Source organism: Mixophyes fleayi, chromosome 1, assembly GCF_038048845.1.
Source record: "Mixophyes fleayi isolate aMixFle1 chromosome 1, aMixFle1.hap1, whole genome shotgun sequence".
NCBI lineage: Eukaryota > Metazoa > Chordata > Amphibia > Anura > Limnodynastidae > Mixophyes > Mixophyes fleayi.
Genome location: NC_134402.1, coordinates 231,401,937 through 231,426,745, shown reverse-complemented (window position 1 = coordinate 231,426,745; position 24,809 = coordinate 231,401,937). Strand labels below are relative to the sequence as shown.

At 43.4% G+C, this 24,809-nt stretch overlaps 1 protein-coding gene across 2 annotated transcripts in view; it reads right to left on the bottom strand.

Annotated features, from left to right (window-relative positions):
* Window positions 1-2,321: 2,321 nt before the first annotated feature.
* Window positions 2,322-24,809, bottom strand: part of CPAMD8 (C3 and PZP like alpha-2-macroglobulin domain containing 8) — a 135,466-nt gene continuing 112,978 nt past the window's right edge. Inside the window, exons 38-43 of one of the 2 annotated variants that reach the window (XM_075207118.1) lie at window positions 23,637-23,742; window positions 22,535-22,645; window positions 21,818-22,030; window positions 16,061-16,132; window positions 5,743-5,914; window positions 2,322-5,496 (exon numbers count right to left, since the gene is read on the bottom strand). In XM_075207118.1, the coding sequence (XP_075063219.1) occupies window position 5,496; window positions 5,743-5,914; window positions 16,061-16,132; window positions 21,818-22,030; window positions 22,535-22,645; window positions 23,637-23,742 (675 nt within the window). In that variant the 3' untranslated portion in view covers window positions 2,322-5,495. The other variant, XM_075207108.1, reaches the window with a different exon arrangement.

Here is a 24,809-nt window from a genome sequence, read left to right as displayed (position 1 = left end):
ATCAGGTAAATGATTTTGCCTGCAAGGATAGTGACCCTTTTTGGTAACACTAAAAGTTGCCAAATAAAGACCAGACTACCTTCACACTGCCTTACTTCTGAAAGGTGATACCACAATATGACAGTAAGCTATAGGACACTACACCTAGGGCCACCAAGAGGAATTCCAGGCCACGGCGAAGCAACTTCTTGAGTTATCTTCCATAGCTGCCGAACGGGGCTTGACCAATCCAGATTGGGGGCTCCTGCCACTACTCATGCAGGTCAGTGCCCCCAGGAATGTCTAGGTCCTGGTAATTTGTACCTTCTCCCCTGCACCTACTCAATGTGTCATGACCGTTATACAATTATATTACACTCAGACAGGAGACACTACACCTAACTAACATGACCTGACTACTGGTTAAATCAATTCTATTACACTCTCTACAGGTAGATGACACTAAACCTACATAATATGCCATGACTACATGACATGAGTATAATACAGTTTTATTAAACAGTATATGGACACAGGAAACTACAGTTACTCAACATGACATAAACACTGGAAATGATGTAGAGATTACATCAGCATTAGTAGGATTTATAAAGTATTATTATGTCATATACTAGAAGGCATTGTAAAGGAGAAATATATCATATAGTATTAACATAACTCCCATCGGTGGTCCCTCCGGCAGCTGGAAAGGAGCATGGCCGTGGCAGGCTGGGGGCATGAAAACTAGGCTGCCCTGTTCTCTCCTCCCCTCCAAACCTGTTCACCACTACTCTGCTATGCAGAGCAGCAGTGGACAGAATCTCCCCCAACTTTCCCACCAATCGGGACAAAGGTGTACAGTCGGGATGGTGGGACAAAGCCCTTGAATTGGGAACGTTGGGAGGTATGTAGTAAGAAATGTATTGGCCTACTGTCCTGGAACTTCAGGGAGACTCCAAAATTTCAGGGACTGCTCCTGGAATCTCAGAAGAGTAGGCTGCCCTTCTGGAATTCCGCACCTCTCCCATGTGGTGGGAGGAACCTTGATGATGCAATTCGCCAAACCACTGTTTTGCATGGACATGATTCGCATTGTCATGTACCCCCTGCACTTCGCTGCATGTTGATATCTAGACTTGCATCAGTAACTAGGATTTAAGGCAGGTCCTAGGAATTGTAGAGGGAATTAAATTGCGTACTAGCGCACGCCTCCATTGCTTCTAAACATTTCATTTCAAATTATCAAAAAGGGACATTTTTTTAAAGAAATAGATGCACCTATTATAGATGCACACATACAATTTGGCAGCCTTTATTGCACACATTAACAGCACATAGCATTATATACAAAAAGAAGAAAAAAACAAAAAAAGCATCAAAACAAGCAAAATGTACACAATCAATGCTATCAGTTTGAGTATAGGAACCAAATAAACAGCTGGGGGCAATTGCAGTTTTTTTTAATAGAGATCAGTATGTCAAACTCAAATGCATTTTAAAAGATTAGAGGGACAGGGCTATTTGGCACCAAAAGGCATGCGAACATATGTTGCAAGGGGGCATTTTGCCATATGACAGAAAATGTATAGGGGAATTATCTAATGTTCTACAGGGTAGCGATATCACTTAATACAATGAGTGGTAGAAATGTATTACATTATGTACTAGATGGGTGTGCCTATAATGAGGCAGTGTGAGGCAACAGTTTCAGGCAGAAAGATTTGATTGAGGGTCAGCAAAATGGAGAGCAAATTCTTTGTCCAATATGAATATATTCTATTGCAGCTTACCACAATAATACCAAAACTTCTCTTGCCTGAATTCATCAATAAAAGTCACCGGAGGAGCTGAGCATCGCTGAGTATATATTTTTATGTTCTACTGACTAGCGCGCCAGTGTACATAAGCATATATCAAAATAAAATAAACTTTATTTAAAAAAATAATTAAAATGCACTTCTTAATAAAGCATTCCTTCTTTTCAGCACTGGCTATCACCACCCTGAGATAGCGATATATACATTTATTTTTTATTATAACTATGAATGGAAACTGTCATGTTGTTTGCTCATTAGAAGGAAACATAAAAATGTTATGATATATTGTTTTTTTTATAGCTGTGAAAGGAAACTGCTATCTTGTTTTAACATAAAAATGTGCTGTCATCAGGATATTCAACAGAACTAGGACATATAAGGTGTTGATGAAAGGTAAAAACCTTTCATTGCAAAGTTTTACATAATAACTTTTGAATAAGCTCAGTGTTTGGCTTACAAATATAACTGTTACTTAATGCAAAAATTGTGAGATACATATTTCAAAGCAAATTAAGACGCTAGAAGGTTTGTAAACACAGTTTATTTCAACTTAAGAAAAGGGTCATGTGTGAGAACACTACCGCTGCACTTATCAGATACAAAATCACATCCATTTATTATACATATCTACCGTAAACAATTGGTGCAAGCTTATACAATTCAGACAGCAACACATGTACTAACATTTAGCATTAGACCCTTTGCCACTAGGACGCTAACAACACTTTGTGAAGCAAGTTGCTGCCGGGCGCTGGAGAGAAGATTAACATTTTTCAGTGTATAGTTGAAGTTCCCAAAAATAAAAAAGCGACTAAAGGTATGTTAATGCCATTTCTCTTGCCCACACCCTAGGCCAGAAGATATCCCCAAAATCTTAAACAAATACACCCACTTTGGCAAGAAAGAGAAAAAAAAATATAACAGTTTCTGTTTAACATTTAATTTATATACATGTATTAGGAAGGACTGTAGAATTATATATAATTTAGCATACTATTTTTATACATTAAGTTATCTGTTGGGGGCAGGATAGTGTAGTAAAATTAGCAGTTGCAAGATATCAAAGAATAGTGTAGGGATCCTCTAAGCAGATTTGACATTGAGACACTGATTGTGCCTCCCTCCATATTGCTCTGTTTGGTGATATTTGGTGAACTTAGTCGGACACTGAGATTTTAATTGGAAGATTATAAGTACAAATTTGAGTCGGGGAAGTTTTATTATTTGATCACTGGAAATTCCAGGTGCCAAGGCTGGATTGTCTACAAAATAAGGCTCCTGTAGCTGCAGTAGAAAAGAAAAGCGAACAAATAAAACCAAAGCTGCTTACAGGTGACCTTCATGTCCAAGTGTATTATCTTCAATAACAATGAAACATTCCATCATGAAATTGTATCAAAATGAGTCATGTGACACATGATTGGGCAAGTGCGAAATATGCTGCTTGTCCATTATAAAACACACAAAACAGATGAACCTTGTTGCATTATATTTTGCTTGGATCAAATGAATGGTCTAGATTCAAAGCGCTTCTCCTATTATGCGCCCTGACACATTAGAGTGACCTCAAACTTGCAACCTCCAGTAACTAAGCTGGTAACTCCCATAGTATCAGCCAGCCTGTGTTATGTGCACATGAGAAAGTGATTCAATAACATAGGAATTGGCAACATTTGCCCACAACTACGATATACAATTTAATATGTTAATTGATGAAACCCATGTAAAACATTAAACAACAAAATGAGGCACTTATGGAACTCTTATCTTTTCATCTGATGCAGAGGAAGGATGAAAGATTATTTGATGAATTCAATGAAAATGTAGCAATTCTCTACCCTAGTCATTGTCTTATTTGTAAGATATATATGCACATCAGATATATATGTACATTTTTCCATGGCAGTTAATGACTCATATTATTATGTGTATATTCAACAAAAAAGACCGAACAAGACTAAAACTTAGGAATTTGTAGTATGCCACATAGGACATTCCAGAAAACGTCTCAGAGAGGTTTCTAAGTTGGGAGAAGTGTTTTGACTTCCCCTTGCACTGTTCTTATTGTGCTTCATAGAAACGGTAATGGGTACTTTGTTTTGAATGTACCTATATAATTAGACAAACAGAGTGATTGTCCACTCTAGGAGACATGTAAAAATGCAATAAAACCACTAACAATTGCACTTACTACACCACCTATAAAATATTCTATAACATTGGTGCTATTATTTTCCCAACTACATAAGCCTAAATTAAGAGCACTTATTATATGACTTTTTATATGTTGATTTTTTACTCCATGATATTCAGTTTAAATTTATTTGATATTTTGTTGTCTATGTAGTCTGACAAACTGAATAACTACACATAGCTGTGACTGAGGGCCTGATTCATTAAGGAACTTAGATAAGAAATTGAGGAAGTTTTCTTACTTAAATTTTCTGGACAAAACCATGTTACAATGCAAGGGGTTCAAATTAATTTATTATTTGGCACATAAGTTAAAAACTGGCTGTTTTTTCATGCAGCATACAAATACTTGATAGCTTATTTGTACACTGAAATTTAAAGTTGCTATTTGTGTGCTACATGAAAAAGCAGCCAGTATTTAACTTATGTGCAAAATAATAAACTCACTTGCACCCCTTGCATTGCAACATGGTTTTGTCCAGAAAACTTAAGTAAGAAAACTTCTCAAATTGTTGCCTAAGTTCCCTAATGAATCAGGCCCTGAGTCTCAGTTGCTTAATGGTGACAAATGTGAGGACTTGATATCACCAAACACAATTACATAATATCATCTACCCCTGTTATATGATTTGATTATGGAAGAACAAGTGATCTTTCAATACCCCCTCAATAATTATCTGACAATATATATATAGTTTAGTTTTTGGGTAAACGTAAAATAATAATTTACCTCTATGTATCTTTATAGTAGGAAAGGACTCAATGGAAGAGATTGGCGAGTCACAGGGGTTTCCCTGGCATTCGGCCTGGATATTTTCCGAGCGTGACTCTTTGCTCAGAATTGAAAATCCCCCAATGATTTCAAATCAGTTAAAAAAATAAAGTGTGGTTGCATATGGACACATTCTGTACACAATTTAAACGTACATAAAAAAGATCTATTATACAAATGTAACTAAACGGTGACAAATTATCAGAGGAAAGTACAATTGTATCAAATAAAGAGATGATAAAACTGGAAGTGACAATTTCTGGATGATAAAGCTGGAAGTGAATATTCTGATTGCAATCCTTGCTGTAGTTTGTTTGCGTAGTCCGTAGTCCTGAGGAGGAAGCTCTGTTGTGTCTGCTGAAAACTTGGGAGAACATAAGCTGCAAAAATGCTTATAAAGTTCAATATGTGAAGGGGAGGTATGACGGAGCTAGTGGAGTCAGTAGAGGTCAGAACTTGGCTCAGGAGATAAAAGGAGGTTTCTTGGTTATTACTTCGAGTGGAGAATTTTCGAGTTTTGTTACATCTATATTATCTGTGAAACACCAAAATAAAAATGAAAGAGAAAGATACTAAGCTGGATAAGGGCATATATGTAAAATAACAAATAGATTTTAGGTCCATAACCAGCTAGATCACTTCTTTTTTTTCTGTAGTCTCCTGATACCAAGATTTTTAACAATCTTGTGATAGTTTTTACAAAACAAAAATAACTTTTCTTGAGCATTTCAATTTCTGTTGAAAAAAGAAAAGAAAAAGGGAGGTCACATGAGGGTGTTGTCTGTGTCTGTGTACATAAAAGGTTGCACAGTTCCAATATTCAGGTGACACATCATGCTGAAAATATCCGCTTTTTAGCATGAATTCCTCAATAAATGCTTCATTAGCAAGCCTCTGTCCCTGGACTATTACTGGGCCCTGAGCATTGGAGTAGTGCAGCCATCATGCACAGGATAATTATAGAGCTGTGGTTAAGGTTACCATTCTATGGTTGACAGTTTATCCACTTTGTCTGTGTCCTCAGCTAAGTTTGCAACTGTTGTGAGCTGCACTGCAATTTCATGGCCATCCTCATTCTCGGCAGCATAAGGATCTGCATCATACTCGTAGGAATAATATGAGTCATCTGGCTGGTGAACAGGCATATCCTCCTCTGTGTGAAACAAAAAAATTAACAGGATATTTGTCAATTGCTTCATGACTTCAGAACACTAATTTGTTTACATAACTAATGTAGCCTCTTCCAAACACTCTTTGTACTTCCTTATATTACACTATTTAATCATCTACTTCACCAAACTCCAGGTACCATACCCAACATCACTCTGAATTGGTTACATAATATTGGTATTGAGCATAATGTCTTTGCAATAGACAGGTGATTGTTCAAAAAGAAAAAATGTAAATGCTGAATTAAGGCAATATCCCCTTTTCTATGTCCTCCTTTGGGGGTACACTGGGGTATAGAGTAGGGACAGAACGAACTGACACTTTAAAACTTCTGTTAACTAAGTTCTAGCTCCTACCTCTCTATAACCCACTTCTTGTTTCATCAGTCAAGTTTAAGTGACAAGCGAAACGGGCTGTTTTGGGCAGCGCTGCAGCCCTCTTCTGGTTTATTTTACGTTAAGTATTTTATTTAGTATTTGTACCGTGCTGTTTTACTTTTAATTATTAATATTAATGATAATAATAATATTTTATTTCTCATGTTAGGTGACATCCGCAACAGCAGCTTACAGAGCTGCGTCCGTGGCTGTCAATCAGTGAGACCCTGACAGCTTCTATGTTATTACAGCTCACAGCACGGATGGCTGTGCGATGCCTGGAGAGGGGGATCGGAGGTGCTGCTGCTTCCCCTCTCCCAGTGCTGAATTACCCTCCTGGAGCTGGGCTCAGTCGCTTCATTGCTGCACCTGCACATATGCAGCCGCAGTCCACTGCGTGAGGTGGGATGGCAGCAAGTAAGTGTACCCTTTCCCGGGGGTAGCCTAAATCGCAGTGTGTGAAATAAGTTCGGCTGCCTCTTACTAGGGGCAGGCAGTGGGTTAATTTTACTTTAAAAAAAAGTTTATGATTAGGGGACTGGGTCAGGCTAGGGTCACTGAGATAGTGAGCCCTGCTAAGCACTGGATTGGTGGAGGGGGTTGTCCGGCTGGACGCCTGCCAATCCAGTGCTGGGCCCTGGAGGGAAGTATATTTCATTTTAGGCACATTCCTCCTTGGTGCTCTCACACTCCTTTGTGGGTAGACACCAGAATAGAAAGCCATTTACAGCTCCAGCTTCTCTGTCCTGTGTCTTGTAAGGTAACAGGTTGGGGGTGTCTTTATCCCATGGTTTTGTCCTTTAGACTGTGGGGGCTGCTTGGCTGTATTGCAGGATCACTTTCTGTACTTGATTTGTATGCTGCTTGTCTTATATACTGTTTTTCATTGTTTATTTGACTATTTTATCTATGTGTTTAGTCCCATCTGTTAAAATGTTAGATAGGGAAAAATCCATGCGGGTTAAGGCTGGGGTAACTTCTATGTTGAAGTACACCAATGCCACCTGTAATGTTAAGTTACCGTCCGGACAGTCAGGTACACACGCCTTGTGCGCAGCCTGTCAGTCTCAAGATCGCATGCCGTGTGCACCAGCAGGTTCCGGTTCTGACTCAGCAGAGCCCATCTGGGCTTGGTCTCTTTCCAATACTGTGGCCTAACTTGGCCAATTGGTGCGGTCCTTTTTCAAATCCCCCTTCCTTTGTGGCGAGTGAGGTGGATTTTGATTTGCTAAGTCAGGATCAGGCTGGACCTCTGGCGGTGGGTATGTGGGCTTGTGTCCTCAGTACAAGGTTTGGTTTCGGTCTCCTCTTCCTTAGAGCGGATGTTGCAATAAGCTACACCGTCCTCCTCACGTAAGTGGGTGGCAACACCCCTGCAGGGAAATTAGTCAGATCCTGACTGTTCTCGTCAGGAGGAAGGCTAATTAGCGATGGATTCTGACATACATGCTCCTTCTGTGGTGGAGGAGGTTCATCCTGATCGTCAGAGTGTGGAGGAAATAATACGGGCTGTGCGTCAGATACGTGAGATTCCTGAGGCGGCTGTCCCTGTTGCTGTGGAGCCTTCTCTCTTTGTGTGGCGGTCAAAGCAATCTTTGCCTTTTCCCGCTTCTTCCCAATTGCAAGATTTGTTGGCTGAGCCTATACGTGTGAATGCTCCAGTTGCAAGATTGGCCAGGTTTACTACCATCCCTCTTCCCAACGCAGCCACTCTTAAGGACGGTTTGAAGCCGCTCTTAAGTCTATTTTCATGGTGGTGGGGGCCTCTCTGCAGCCCGCCTTGGCATCGGCGTGGGTCAACAAAGCTGCAGAATGCTGTCAGAACAGCTGTCTGTTAGGTCTGTCTGATCACGTGACCTGAAAGGCGGAGAATTCAAACTTCTCCACTATTTGTTAGGTCTGTCTGAGCATGTGACATGAGAGGCGGGAAATTCAAACTTCCCCACTATTTAGTCTTCACTCTGACACTCTCCTGTGTCAGAGCAACAAGTGTTCTTAGTGTCTGGCTGCTCCTGATCCCTGTGCTTTCCCTGTGCACTTCTCCCTGTGAATACTGGCTGAATTTCTGTGCACCGACCCGGCTTATCTGATTAACCCTGCATCTGCTGAATCCCTGGCAACACGCACTGGCTGATTTTCTGTGTATCGATCCGGCTTATCTGATTAACCCTGCATCTGCTGAATCCCTGTCAACACACACTGGCTGATTTTCTGTGTATCGATCCGGCTTGTCTGATTAACCCTGCATCTGCTGAATCCCTGGCAACACGCACTGGCTGACTTTCTGTGTACCGACCCAGCTACAGTTCCCGACTCCTCTCGTGTTTGTCTCCTCATGCCTCTCTACTAGACAGCAAGGTACGTCTGGCTTCCTACTTCTTACAGTTAAGCTGTTTAATATCCAGCTAGACGAGGCCTTTTACTGTGTTCCCAGAACCGTTCACCCTACTACTATCTCTCTGCCACGCCGGTGAGCTAACCCAGGGCCCGTAACCTGCGGGCCTCCGGCAGCTAAAACCCTCCCGCCTTGCAGCGGTTCTTGGGGAAGACTGGGGGGTCCATTAGACTCCGTGCCCTGGGAAGGCCAGTGCCAATACCAGTTGGTAGTTGTTTCCAGTGAGACGTAACAGTTTGCTCTGACCCATTATGGATGGATCTGGGAACCCTTCTGCTAGATATCTGCTGGAGCACATGGCTGCTAGGGTTGAAGAGCAAGAGAAGAACCAAACCCAGCTGCTGCAAATCCTTCAGAGTATGTCTTCCCATTTAGATACTTTCCAGAATACCCTCACGGCCCCGGTGGGCATACCACCCCTTCCTCCCTCTCCTCTGTAGGCCGCTCCTTCTCCTAGTGGCGCTGTGGCCCCTACTCCTGCTTCTTCGCAGCTTCGTATTCCTAATCCTCCCAAGTTTGACGGGGACCCCAAGGCGTGCCGTGGATTTTTAAATCAATGTGCCATCCAGTTTGAGCTGCAGATCGGGAACTTTCCTACTGAAAAAACTAAAGTGGCCTACTTTATTTCTTTATTATCTGGATCAGCGCTAGCCTGGGCATCTTCTATGTGGCAACATAATGATCCTTTGTTACACAATTGTGCCACTTTCTTGGAGACCTTTCGGCGCATCCTCGATGAACCCGAACAGGTGTCCAGTGCTGCTACTGGCCTTCTACGCCTTCGCCAGGGTACACTCCCTCTTGGACAGTACGCTCTCCAGTTTCACACTCTTGCGGCTGAACTCCATTGGAATAACGAGGCGCTGGTGGCCACCTTCTGGCAGGGCCTGTCCGAACAGATTAAAGATGAATTAGCAGGTCGTGAGCTTCCTACCTCTTTGGACGCTTTGGTTTTGCTCTGCAATCAAATAGACATTCGTTTCCGTGAACGTACCCAGGAGAAGGAGGTTTCCCATCGTTCAGGATTTCGTTTGGCCCCGCTCTTTCAAAGTCCTATGGTTCCTGTAGAAGAGTCTAGGCAATTAGGCAGAGCATGTCTCTCTCAGGAGGAGAGAGAGAGATGTTTCAAGAACCGGCTATGTTTATACTGCGGAGAACCTGGGCATCTGCTGATTACTTGTGCCAAGCGGCCGGGAAACGACAGAGCCTAACCGGTTCCGGAGAGGCCAGGTTAGGTGTTTACTCTACATCTCCTGTCGATTCCTGTTTTCCTATTCAGGCCCTTCTACTTTTCAAAGATATTCCACTTTCTCTCCCAGCTCTTATGGATTCGGGGGCTGCAGGGAATTTTTTTAAGTGCCGCCATTGTCAGAAGATTATGGGTACCTACCCTTTCTCTGGATCCTCTCATGGTCCTCACTGCTATAGATGGCAGTCGTATTGTTGGGGAATCTATTAAGGAACGTACTGTGAACCTTTCTCTGCAGATTGGAGCATTGCACACTGAAGTCATTTCCTTCCTTGTCATCCCCGAAGTCTTCAATCCTTTAGTGTTGGGTCTTCCCTGGCTCAAACTTCATTCTCCCACTCTGAATTGGCATAAAGTGGAAGTTCTTGCTTGTGGCCCGGCCTGTCATTCTAGTTGTGTCCCGAAGGTAAAGAAGTCTCCACCAAAGGGCGCTTCTTCCTCCCATATCTCTCTGGGCATTCCTCCTCAATATCATTCCTTCTCTGACGTGTTCAGTGAGAAAGAGGCTTTTAAATTACCTCCCCACTGATGCTGGGATTGTAGTATTGAAATCCTACCAGATAAAGTGCCACCCAGGGGCCGGGTCTATCCATTATCCATGCCAGAATCTATCTCCATGTCTACGTATATTGAAGAAAATCTGAAACGATGTTTTATTAGGAAATCCACCTCCCCAGCAGGGGCTGGGTTCTTCTTCGTAAAGAAAAAGGATGGTGGTCTTCGTCCTTGTATCGATTACCGGGGTCTCAATGCCATAACGGTGAAAAACAGATTTCCCCTAACCTTGATCTCCGAGTTATTTGACAGGATTAAGGGATCTTCAGGGTTCTCCAAATTGGACCTCAGAGGCGCTTATAACCTCATTCGTAATAAACAAGGAGAAGAGTGTAAAACTGCATTCAATACCCATGATGGACAATTTGAATACCTCGTGCCTTTTGGCTTGAGTAATGCCCCTGCCGTTTTTCAAAACTTTATGAATTAAATTTTTCAGGATTTTCTGTACCAATTTGTAGTCATCTACCTGAACGATATTCTTATATTTTCTTCCGATATATCATCTTATCATAGACATGTCTCCTTGGTACTTTGTCGCTTACGTCAGCACCAATTATATTGTAAGCTAGAGAAATGTCTCTTCGAAAAAGATTTCCTTCCCTTCTTAGGCTATGTGGTGTCCGGCTCTGGTCTGCTCATGGATCCCGAGAAACTGAAGGCAGTGTTGGAATGGCCTCAGCCAGTTGGACTTAAGGCGGTGCAAAAGTTCATAGGCTTCGCCAATTACTACAGACAATTTATCAAGGGCTTCTCATCTTTAATAGCACCCATCACCCCTCTAACCAAGAAATCCGCCAATTCTAAGTTCTGGCCTCCAGAAGCGGTTGAGGCTTTTCTTCACTGAAAAGAGCCTTTACTTCTGCCCCCATTCTTTCTTAGGCTGATCCTACATTTCCTTTTTTCCTGGAAGTCGATGCATCTTCGGTTGGCGTAGGAGACATATTATCTCAAAGGGACTCCTCGGGGAAACTCTCTCCGCATGGCTTCTTTTCCCGGAAATTCTCTGCCTCTGAGAAGAATTATGGCATTGGGGACAAGGAGCTTCTTGCCATTAAGTTAGCTCTGGAGGAGTGGAGGCATCACTTGGAGGGAGCTATGATTCCCATAACCGTATACACGGATCACAAGAATATCCTTTACCTTCAAACAGCATCTTGTCTCAACCCCCGTCAGGCCAGGTGGTCATTGTTTTTTTTCTCGTTTCAAAATGATCATCACGTTCAGGCCGGGTTCCAAGAACAAAAAAGCTGACACTCTGTCCCGTTCTTTCGACTCTACCGATGCTGTGGAAGATTCTCCTAGACTTGTTCTAGAGCCGAAATGTATCATGGCTACCGCCCCTACTCACCTTGTTCCCCGGGGGAAGACCTTGGTCCCTCCCCACGTAGGTTCTAAGCTTCTTAAATGGGCCCATGCTTCCCGATTTGCTGGTCATGCAGGTATCCGGAAGACCAAGAAATTTGTGTCACGCAACTACTGGTGGCCGTCTATACAAGATACAAGACTTTGTGGCAGGATGTCCCACCTGTGCTCAGAATAAAGTTTCTCGACAGACTCCTTATGGGTTATTACATCCGCTTCCCATTTCGAATCGTCCTTGGAGTCATCTTTCCATGGATTTTATTACCAACCTCCCCGTTTCCAAAGGTTTCTCCGTAGTTTGGGTCGTCACTGACCGTCTCTCTCTCGAGCTGCTCATTTTGTGCCCTTGAAGGGCCTAACTTCTGCTCCTGCCTTGGCATGAATTTTTGTAAGAGAGGTCCTCCGTCTTCATGGTTGTCCTAATGTGATTGTTTCCGATTGTGGAACCCAATTTGTGGCAAAATTTTGGAGGGCATTTTCTCGAGTCTGTGGGATCAAACTGAACTTCTCCTCTGCATATCATCCTCAATCCAATGGCCTCACCGAAAGAACCAACCAAGAGCTTGAAAAGTTCCTGAGGTGCCATATCTCTGCTAAACATGATTACTGGGTTGATCTGTTACTTTGGGCAGAGTTCGCCCATAATAATCACGCTTATGAGTCCACAGGTATGTCCCCTTTCTTTGCCCTTCAAGGATTCCATCCCAAAATCCCTCCTTTTCATAATCATCCTCCCTCCGGAGTTGCTGCAGTTGACTCCCTTCTTCAAGATTATTCCTCTAGGTTGGACTCAGTCAAACGTAGTTTGTTCCAAACTTCCGCCACTAGTAAAAAATCTTTTGACAAAAGGAGAAGACCTACACCCATTCTCTCCCCCGGTGACAAGGTTTGGTTGTCCACCCGGAACCTCCGTTTACTGGTGCCTTCTAGGAAGTTTGCTCCTCGCCTCATTGGACCTTTTAAAATTTCAGAAGTCATAAACCCGGTGGCTCTTATATTGAGTCTTCCTCCCACCTTGAAGATTCCAGATGTGTTTCATGTTTTCCTTCTGAAACCCCTTGTCATTAACAAGTTTTCTTCTACTAGGAGACCTCCCGCTGCCCTCTCCACACAGAATCAAGAATTTGAAATCAAAGAGATTCTTAACTCCCGCATTTCTAGAGGTTCTTTACAATTCCTCGTTTACTGGAAAGGCTACGGACCTGAGGAGCGCTCTTGGATTCCTGCTAGGGACCTTCATGCACCTAGACTTTTAAAGGAATTTCATGCTAAATTTCCTTCTAAACCCTATAGGGTATCCAGAGGCCACCCCCGAGGGAGGGGGTACTCTTAGGTCTGTCTGATCACGTGACCTAAGAGGCTGGGAATTCAAACTTCTCCACTATTTGTTAGGTCTGTCTGAGCATGTGACATGAGAGGCGGGGAATTCAAACTTTCCCACTATTTAGTCTTCACTCTGATAATCTCCTGTGTCAGAGCAACAAGTGTACTTAGTGTCTGGCTACTCCGGATCCCTGTGCTTTCCCTGTGCACTTCTCCCTGTGAATACTGGCTGAATTTTTGTGTACCGACCCGGCTTATCTGATAAACCCTGCATCTGATGAATCCCTGGCAACATGCACTGGCTGACTTTCTGTGTACCGACCCGGCTTGTCTGATTAACCCTGCATCTGCTGAATCCCTGGCAACAAGCATTGGCTAACCTTCTGTGTACCGAACCGGCTACAGTTCCTGACTCCTCTCGTGTTTGTCTCCTCGTGCCTCTCTACTAGACAGCAAGGTACGTCTGGCTTCCTACTTCTTACAGTTAAGTTGTTTACTATCCAGCTAGACGAGGCCTTTTACTGTGTTCCCAGAACCATTCACCCTACTACTATCTCTCTACCACGCCGGTGGGCTAACCCAGGGGCCGCGACCTGCAGGCCTCCGGTAGCTAAAACCATCCCGCCTTGTGGCGGTTCTTGGAGAAGACCGGGGGTCCGTTAGACTCTGTGCCAGGGAAGGCCAGTGCCAATACCGGTTGTTTCCAGTGAGACGTAACACTGTCTAAAGTTTTGTCGACAGGAGACCATCTTCTAAACTGCTTCTCTTGGTGGAGCAAATACAGAGGGCTACAGACTTTTTAGGGGAGGCGGCCCTGGACTGATATGGGCGCAAATTTCTGCCTCTGCAGTTTCAGCTCATCAGACTCTCTGGCTTAAGTCCTGGGAGGCTGATGTTGAGTCTAAAAAGGCTCTTGAGACAATTCCCTTTTCAGGGGTGTTTTGTTTTGGCCTCAGCTTGACTTCATTTTCAGTCAAGCAACGGGAGAAAAGAGCACTTTTCTTCCTGTCAATACTCCCAAACAAAGAATGTCCAGGTTCCATTCCTTTATGTCTTCAGGCAGGTCTCACGGTCAATATTCCTCAGGCCAATCCTCCAGAGGTCAGTCGTCCGCCCCCAGGGGTGGTCTGCAGCATGGACGTCTGACCTTGTCTGCTCAGCGTCTGGCTGCTAAGTCTGCAGACAAGCAGTCCGTGTGACCGGCATTGTGCCCTTCCGCGGTCACCTGTGGTAGGAGCCTGTTTTCTCTTATTCAGGGATCGGTAGTTTCAGTCTACCAAGGATGCCTGGGTACGTATGGGTATGGGATGTCTGCCAAAGATGGTAAAGAAGGGAAATGTTCCAGATGATTCATGTTGATGGATATTATGTGAAAACTCTGTCCAAGGTAGATAATCACTCCAGGAGGATAGGTGATCAGAGCAATAACAACGGAGGAACGTCTCCAAATCCTTGTTGACCTGCTCAGTCTGACCGTTGGTCTGGGGATGTATCCTGAGGAGAATTTTAGCTTAATTCCTATATTGTTGCAAAAGGATCTCCAGAATCTTGAAATGAATTGTACACCTCTGTCGGAGATGATCTCAACGCCCCGTTCGTGGATCTGAAAAATATTCTTAAAAGAGTGGCTAGATCAGCAGCAGATGGCAATTCCTTGAGAGGGACAAAATGTGCCCATTTGGAAAAATGATTGACCGCCACCCAAATGATATTGAAGCCATGACTATTGGGGAGGTCAGTAATAAAATCCATGCTGATGCTTGCCCAGGTGAGCCTGGAACCGGGAGCTGAAGAAGAAGCACGGCTGGCGGACGCCTGGGTGTCTTGTGACGAGCACATACTCCGCAAGCTGCAACATACTTGTGAACATCAGCACTCAAGGACGGCCACCAATAGCTGCGGGACAAAATAGCAATGGTCTTCTTAACCCCAGTATGACCAGCAAATCTGGAATCGTGAGCCCAAGCCAACAGTCTGAGACAGAGATGGATCTCCACAAAAGAGTGTCCAACAGGGGGTGTCTTAACTGAGGATTTAGTCAAGGCCCCAATCTTCAGAGGACCGATGATAGGTGTAACGTCTGGCTGGCAAGAATCTGAAGGATCAATAGACCTGGAAAGTGCATCGGCCCTGGAATTTTTTGACCCAGCACGATAAGTCAGGATCAACTGGAATCTATAAAAAAAGTGACCAGCGGGCCTGACGAGGGTTAAGGCACTGAGCAGATTCCAGAAAGGTGAGGTTCTTATGATCTCTGAATACCGTGATAGGATGGAGAGCACCTTCAAGCAGGTACCGCCATTCCTCTAAGGCTATCTTGATGGCCAGGAGGTTCTTGTCCCTGATGCTATAGTTGGCCTCACCGGGTAAAAATTTCCAGGTTCTTGAGTACACAGGATTAAAAATGTTAAGTGGAAAATGCTTGTAGTAAGGACAGATGAGAGCTGATAGCCGTAAGTTACATAGATGTCTATATAAGGCTTTTATGCCAACAGCATAATTTATTTGGTGATGATGACTAGCCTATCTAGTATAAAGCTGCATTCTTACACACTATTTGAGTTGCGCATATCTTAAGATACGTGCAACTAAAAAATTTACTTGTAGGAACCCAATTTTGTGTCTTGCATTTTATGTTTATATTCAGGTTGAAAAGCTACGCACAGCTCTAAATGAGGTCCTATGTGTTTAGTTATGTATTATAAATTTTACATATTACCCATATAACTTCTGCTTATAATACTCTACTGCTGCACAATATAACCAATCATTCCTCGTAGTGATCTACAAACTATACCTGATGCCATTGCTTGTGTGGTCTGTGGTTTGTATATAAATGTAACTACAATTAGTTGAAGAATTTACCCGTTTTTTCTTGGGATGGCTCTTGCTCAGGTAATGTGGTTAAGTCAGCTTCCTCTTCTGATCGATTTTCTTCTGTAGAAAACAATACAAGTATTATCATAATATTAATAACCAGCATGTAAATACATGTAAAAACAAGAAAACAGGATTTTTCCATCTGGGGGACACTGCTACCATGGATTGTATGAGGGGAGTGTGGAATTGGCACTTAACTAGTTAACTTTCTAAATGTATCAATGCCGCCAGACCACTGCTCTCTGCAACCCCCTGTAGCTTCTCAATTTAATTATAAAGCCACAGGGAAGATAGGCCAAACAACCAAAGACCATACAGCAAAAGAGCAGAAGAGAGCGAACGCAGTGTCCCCCAGATGGAATCAGAGAAACGGATTTATCGCAAGTATAAAAATCCTCTTTTCTCTTTCATCTTATCTGGGGGACGCTGCTACTATGGGGATGTTCTAAAGCAGCCCCCCTAAGGGAGGGACCGCTCTGACAGCACGGCACGTAAAGCACTACGACTATAACTGGCGTCTGTGGATGCAAAGACTTGGAATTAATAAAATTTGGTGAAAGTATGGACCGAGGACCAGTTGGCTGCTCTGCAAAGCTGGCCCGCTGAGGCCCCATTTCACCCGTCCCAAGGCTCCCCTTGGGTGGAATGGGCAGTAATTCGATCTGGCACAGGTCGGTTAGCACCGACATAAGCCTGCTTAATGGTTAAAGTAATCCATCTATCAATGGACTGCTTTGAGGCTGGCATTCTTCATTTATGGGAATTGCACAAAATAAATAATGAATCTGTACAGCGAATGCTGGAGGTCCTCCGTACATAAATTCGGAGAGCCATGACCACATCCAAGCATTCCATAGAATTCGGTCCGGAGGACGGTGCCCCATCTTTGACCACTGGAACCCCAATTTCTTGGTTCATATGAAAAGCCAAAACAACCTTCGGAACAAAAGAAGGGATCACACGGAGAATTGCTCTGTCATCGTGAAATACTAAGTACGGTTCACGACATGAAAGGGCTCCTAACTCCTACACTCTGCAAGCCGATGCAATCGCCAGCAGAAACACTACTTTCCACGTTAAGAACCGCAATTCTGCAGAATACAATGGTTCAAATGGAGGACCTTGTAGCATGTTAAGTACTAGTTTGAGATCCCAGGGTGCCCTGGGCGGGACATACGGTGGCTGGATATGCAGAACTCCCCGCAAAAACATCCTAATATCCATCATGTCTGCCAGTCGAAGGTGAAAAAATGCAGAAAGGGCTGAGAATTGTACTTTTAAAGAGCCCAGCCAAAGACCTGCATCCAGGCTATCCTGGAGGAATGCTAGGATGCGTGGAAGACGAAATGAAGCAGTATGGCAGGGTCATTTTTCACACGATCTAATGTAGGTGCACCAGTTGCGGTGGTAGATTCGTGCCAAAACTGATTTCCGAGCACGCAAGAGGATGCTCACAACTCTGGGAGAGAACACTCTAGACCGCCAAAGGCTGGATTCAACAGCCATGCCGTTAAAGCCAGCTGAGGCAGGTCCTGATGTCGGAATGGTCCTTTGACAAGGAGATCGTCTCAAAGTGGTAGACAAATCCCTTGACCCACTGCCTTCAAGAGAATGTTTGCATACCATAGTCCACACGGACAAACAGGAGCCAACAGTATTACTGGGAGTCCCACTTGCTTGACCTGTCTGAGAACGCAGTGAATCATAGGTATTGCCCTTGCGCAGAATCTGGTTGTGCCTCAACACCATAAGGTCCAGGTCCAGGAGACCCATCTAAGGACCAGCGACTGGAAGACTTCCAGATGGAGTTACAGATGCATTACGGCATGTTGGCTCAGATAGTTTGCCTCCCAGTTCTGGATGCCTGGGATGAACACTGCTAAGATTGAGGGAATGTGTTGTTCAGCCCAGGCCAAGATTTGCGCTGCTACCGACATTGCTCCTGCACTTCTAATTCTGTCCCTGTCTGTTGACATAAGCCACTGCCGTGGCATTGTTGGGTTGCATGTGGACTGGAGATCCCTGAAGGATGGTCTGGGTGCCCTGATGGGACATCAGCATGGCCTTCAACTCCAGAATGTTGATTGAGAGGAAAGATTCCTGAATCGACCAAAGACCCTGAAGTCGTAAGTGAAGGGTTACGGACCACCAGCCCCGCAGGCTGGCTTCTGTGGTCACTATGATCGAGGACCACGGGGTAAAGGACCTGCCTATCACCAGGTGGTCCTGGACCAACCACCACTGAAGGGACATCCTCATTTTTGGTGACAACAAGATCAGTTGGTGCTATAAATGCAGAAGAGATCCCGACCACTTTATTAAGAGGTCCCACTGGAAGCAGTGGGAATGGAATTGATCGTAAGGAATTTTCTTGAAGATCGACACCAATTTTCCTAGGAGTTGCATGCATAGGTGGATGGATGGTCTGCAACAGTCAAGAAACCCATGCAGTTATGTCCTGCAACAATTGGGTCGTGTCCTCCAGGAAGAATACTTTTTGTTTTCTGGTGTCCATGATGAGCCCCAGAAAGGTCATGCACTGGCAGGGGATCAACTGTGATTTGTGCAGGTTTATTAACCAGCCGTGGTGCTCCAGTATCTCGATGGTAAGTGCCAGGGTCTGTTGTAACAGATAAGCTGAAGAGGCCTTGATAATGAGGTAGTCCAGATAGGGCATTATTTTTACCCCTCTCGAACGAGTACATGCTGCCATTACACACATTATTTTTGTGAACACCCTTGGCGCTGCGTAGAGGCCGAAGGGTAATGCCTGGAATTGGTAGTGAGCCAATCCCACCGTAAATCTGAGAAGGGACTGATGTCCCTTCCAAATGGGGATGTGAAGATATGCGTCTCTGATATATATTGATGCCAAAAGTTTGTCTACTTCTAATCCATTTATTACCGATCTGAGGGATTCCATGCAAAACCTGTCCACCAGCAGGTGTAGGTTTAACATTTCTAAATTTAAAATGGGTCGTATTAAGCTATCCGGCTTCGGGACCAGAACATGGTTGGTGTAGAAACCTTGTCCTTTATGGTTCCCTGGAACCGGGCAGATGACTCCGGCAGAAAGAAGAGAGGTGACACAGAGCCGCATCGCCCGTCTCCTTTCTAGGTCGTGGGGCAGGGCGGTTGCAAAGAACCGAGGAGGGGCTGGGCCTAACAGGTCTATCATGTACCCTCTTGTCATGATCCTGCAAAACTAATGGTCCTCAGAGGACGCTGTCCACCGATCTTTGAACATACCCAATCGTCCCCCCACTCTTGTCATCACGAGAAGTGGTGGATGACGATCAGGTTGCCAGCTTTTCTGGAAGCTTGGGTGAAGGGCGCCTCGTAGAGTAGGAAGACCTACCTCTGTGAGAGTGTCCCCTGTTTCCTGCTGGTCTGCTTCTATTTGCCTGGCTTCTGGCGGAGAAGCCTGCACAAAAAGGCTGTTGAAATGAACAAAATCTTGGTGCTTTTGGTTTTGGTACATTTACAAGAAGGAAAGTACCTTTTCTGCTGGTGGCCTGGCAGATAATATTGTCCAATTCAGGACCAAATAACACAGCGCCTGAATAAGGCAATGTTTCTAGCGATTTCTTAGATTCTGTATCTGCGTCTCAGGGCCTCAGCCATAGGGTTATTCTGCCTGCCACAGCCGATGCAGTTATAGAAGATGAAATGGAGGCAGCGTTTTGGGCAGCCTCGTATAGGTATCCTAATGCTTTCTTGAGGTGCAGGGCAAGAGGGAGCAAGTCTGAGCCTTGAAGTCCCTCCACCAACTGGTCAGCCCATGCTTCCATAGCTTTAGCAACCCATGCCGATGAAATCATGGGTCTGAAGGAGGTGCCTGCTGCTACATAGATGGATTTTAAAAATCCCTCTACTTTGCGGTCGGTGGCATCCTGCAGGGCGGCTGCTCCTGGCACCGGAAGTGTAGTGTGGTGAGCTAAGTATCGACCTTTGGGATCTGTTCCCAATGGGCTAGTTCCTCTTCCTGTAAGGGGTACAGGGCAAGAAATCTCTGTTGGATAGTAAACTTCCGGTTCGGCTATTTCCAAGCTGCTTCTGCGATATCTATTAGCTCCACAAACGGATTGAGCGTCTTCTCATTTTTTTGAAAAGACCAAAGTTTTGGAATCATTCAAATCCACAAGGTCCAGGGCTTGGCGCACTGCCAATACCAGGTCGTCAATGCCCTGTTATCTGTGGGATTCTTCCAGGTCTGAGACCTGTGCAGAATCGGAGTCATGAATGAGCTCACCCTCCTCTTCTGATGATCTCTTAGAATCAGAGAGGGACAGGAGAGGATTTGCGGACCGATGTCGTTTATTTCCAGACAGTATATGTCTTGGTGAGTCCAACGGTTTAACCGATCTAGGCCTCTGACCAAGGATGAGGACCAAGCCGGTTCTCCAGAGGGAGGGCCTGGGTTAGTGAGAGAAGATGATGGACCAGCTGGTCCCAATTCAGCTGTCTCAGCGGTCACTGGTATCCTGACTCTCATAGAGGGGCAATTTCTACTGAAGTGGAGGGTATCTCTGCAGGCTTAGTAAGCAGCTGGACCAGTGTAGTAACCGATTGCCAGAGAAGATACTCACACCGGTTCCTCCAGTAGTGGTACGTCACAGTCAATACAAATCGTCCCCAGCTCCTGTTGTCCAATAGGTAACTTAACTTTACACTTTGAACAAGTAAAATAATTTGCACGGGGTGCCTTTCCCTTATAACACATAATCTGGATGGGAAAAGTGTCACAATAATAAGGAAAAATATGCAATACAGACAGTCACACAAGATACAGGCTTGATATAAATACAAGTATACTAACTATTCTATGACAGTCAGTCAAAAGTAGTATCTTGTAATAAGCTTATGTGTGATTTTAGATGGGTTTTGTAAGTAGAATTCTACATAGTATGCTACTTGCACAACAGTTACTAATATACCTCTACTTTTCTAGTAAATTGAGTATAGAAGTATAGAATATTTTTGGTGCTTAGCATTCCAGCTAAGAGAGGTCTGCAGGAGAGGAGTCTGTCAGCAGCGTCTCCAATATCAGGCAAAGGAGAGTCTGCTGTCTTCCCCGGGAATCTTTTAGCGCGCAAATGGGCGAGTCCAAAAGTCCAAGCTGAGGTGGGGGAGCTTTATATGCATTAGTTCCACACTCCGAGTGTTTCCTGCTCCTCTAGTAGCAATCGGTAGCTGTGGCTTCTTATTTTAGTAAGGAGCTACTTGAGGTGCTACAGGGCTTGTAGAGGGGAGGGGTCTGTATCAGCAGTGATGTATGTATGTATCAGCAGTGATACATTTAACAAGTTAGCTAGTTAAGTGCCAACTTCAGGCTCCCCTCATACAACCCATAGCAGTGTCCCCCAATGACATGACAATACACAACAAAATGAAATGTACAGTCTTATTTTACCTTGGTTCCCAATACAAATGGGTTTACATAAACAAATGTTTCTTCTCAAAGCGTCTCTAGTGTATGATACTTCTCTAGAATAAACTGCCACATTGCCCAGGAAATAGCTATATCATCACCGTATGAGATGTGAGAAACTGGTGATATGGGACTCACATGCTGCACTCAAAGCAATTAAAAATTGAATTAGGAAAAAAATTAATTAAAATGAATAAAAAGTAATTCTCACATCATTCAATATTGTTGAAAAACTGGTTTCCATCTCTGAATATGAGTTTCACCTTGTTAAATAAATTAGGCCTAACAATATGCATATGTTAAACGCTTACCCTGGGTGCAATGTGACATTGCCACACGCTCTATCCTGGTGTTGTTCCTGCAGGCTGTAACCTCCATCTGACACTGATTCTGGTAGATGACACCATCAGATCCACACATGGGGTCCCCATCATATCCACAGTCTCTGTAGCACATGCAGCGTTCAAAATGGTCTTCTTCAAGGCAGGGGTACCCACCATTACAAGGACCAGTGGGAGTGAAGCCTATATAAACAATACATACTACATTTATTGCAGTATATAAGTTCCTGGTGACTCAACTACTCCTAAGTGACTCCGTAGCACTAGTGTGCATTGAAACATTCCGAAACATAATACATGAATGAATTAATTTTCTCCCATGACTTCCCTGAGCTACTTAATATGAAAATGAGAGGTAACCAAGTAGTAATATGTTTGTTCTAAGAGCATATTGAGCCAATGAACTAGAGGTAGGCAGTGCTTAGACTTCACTTTGTACATTGAGTGCATGGAATGTGCACTTGTTAAACTTCTAAAAGAGCCATAAAACCTTCTGAAAAGTGAAATCATCTGCTGATTGTGTGTGATTGTGAGCAAATGTCTGTGATACAGGTGTGTATACAAATATGTTCTGAGCACATTTAATAGCATGATAAGAATCATACATTTTTCCCACAACATTCTCTCATCAAAAATGATCCCCTCACTTTTTGTTTGCCGGTCAAGCTACAGATATGACATTCTCACCTGTCCACTGGTTAATGGAGCTCTCCACTTCATTACAGGTGGTACCATCGCACAGCTCTCGGGACAGTGGACTGTTCTCACTAGCATTGTAGAATCTGGTAGCCTCAAACGCTGTAGGTAAGATAGAAAGGGAGAGAATATCGAACGCAAAAAATATGAGCATTTAATACATGTATACATTTCTATAATTAATAGTAAATATGGTTATAGCTATCAAAGCAACAAATCAACTACACACTGAGTATGTTGTATGGGGACAGAGATTGCTAACATGTACTGATTGTCAAACCATTAAACACAGTTACTTCAATAACAGAATTACAGAATGTCTATAATACACATATGGTATGCTAATGTTTGACCAAGTCCGAAAAACTGTTGCTCTTGCTGTAATTTGTTAGTTAAACTGTGTCCTATTAAATGTCTTTTTTAACTTAAAACAGTTGTGTTCATGGCCTTATTACACTACAGTTTATAATACCAGGCTCATAACACAAAAGCGCCCAAACTTTACCACCATTCATATGCAGAGAAAGTTATGTATTATTTGAGTGTTTCTCAGTAATGAATGTTGTACAGTGGCCAATTACTAGAATATTACATGTATTTATTTTATAAAGGCGACACTTGATGGGATCTTGAGGACCTGAATGGAGAAGAAACTAGGAAGTAAACATGACCTAGGGGAGCAACAAATGTTAACTCCTAGCCTAAAGACACAGTTGCTAGAATGACTTCCAAAATACAAACATCCCCCACCATTCCCATGCCTTCCCTTATACCATCAGGTTTTCATGTGATGTTCTGCAGTAAGTGTTAAACAATATGGACCTGATTCATCAAGGCACACATACTGAATGCAACGTGCATTTGTTTTAAAATACACGGAAATTGGCTCTGCCCACTCTGAATTCATCACTATACCTGTAATTCTTTAATGTATGTAAAATAACAAAGAATAATAAATATTACAATAATAAATAAACAGACATAGCAGAATTACCAAATACATTCATTTTAGATTATCTACTTGTAACACCGTCCTTATTGCTTTAGAATGACTGCACAGTATGTGCAGGCAGTAAATTGCATTGGTACTTACTTGGCTCATAATAGTCGTAGATTTTCACAGGGACCGGAGCAGTTTTCCCCACAATATATTCCCTGAATGCTTGCATCTGTACACATGTCATACACTGGCTAGGTATCTGTAAGAAAAATTAACTTCACAATGACATGGTGTGCATCCTTCTAAATGTCTAACAACCTGTACATTCAATGTTGTGTTGTACTACAGCTCCCAACATGCTGTGACAGATATCAGATAATCTGCATAGAAAACAATGATTCACCTAGTCTTATCATAAACATCTTCTAGCCCTAGCAAGTTCCTGAAGATAATGAATATTAGTTTGTGTGTACCCAGTCCAATCTTTCTGTTTTTGCTACGTGTCATTTAAATCAAGAATACGTTTTTAAGGTATTAAAGTGGACATTGTGTTTTGTTGTCAGGCAGGGCTGTTTTTTAATTAAAGAAGAAAATGCCATGATGCTGCCTATGATTATTTAATAACAATTACAAAGTAGTCAGATAATTTTTGTACTTGAAAAACCAAACGTGTACTCTACTGAAGTCAAAGTGTTCGGGGGCTTAGAAATGTGTATTTAGCGTTAATTTTTCCCTAGTAAGTGTCCTAAACAGGTCACATGACACTTATATGGGCAATGCAATCATCTCTACTCACTTCTCTTTAGTCAATATTAATAATGACCTAACTGGAGCTAACATATCAGAGTGATGATTAGATTTCTTAGGGGCCTATTTACTAAGCCATAAACCATGAGGAAACAGATTTTTCCACATGGTATACACATTTTAACATAACGCCTCTATCTAAAAAAAGCCTAACGCAGGAGATTTCATAGATATCTCCTTAGTCTAAGAATCGCATTAAACCGCAGTACCCATAATTTTCAATGGTCACTGCGGTCTGGGAAAAGTTAACAAGCTCCAAAAAGCCTAGCTTTTCGGAGGCTGACCATGATGGCTTAACACCATTCTACCCTAAGGGGAGAGCATCGCAGGAGAGGAAATTTTGGATCCCTCCCTGCAGCCTTCCTGTTCTCTTCTTTAAGTAACGGAAAATGGCTCTGCGAGTGCGCAGTGAAAACTCTGGGTCAGAACCTTGAGTTGTTAGGGAAGAAGAGTCATCGCCAGGACATCCTCCTATTGGATGCCCTGTCCAGGCATGATTTTTTTTTTTAGTAAATACCC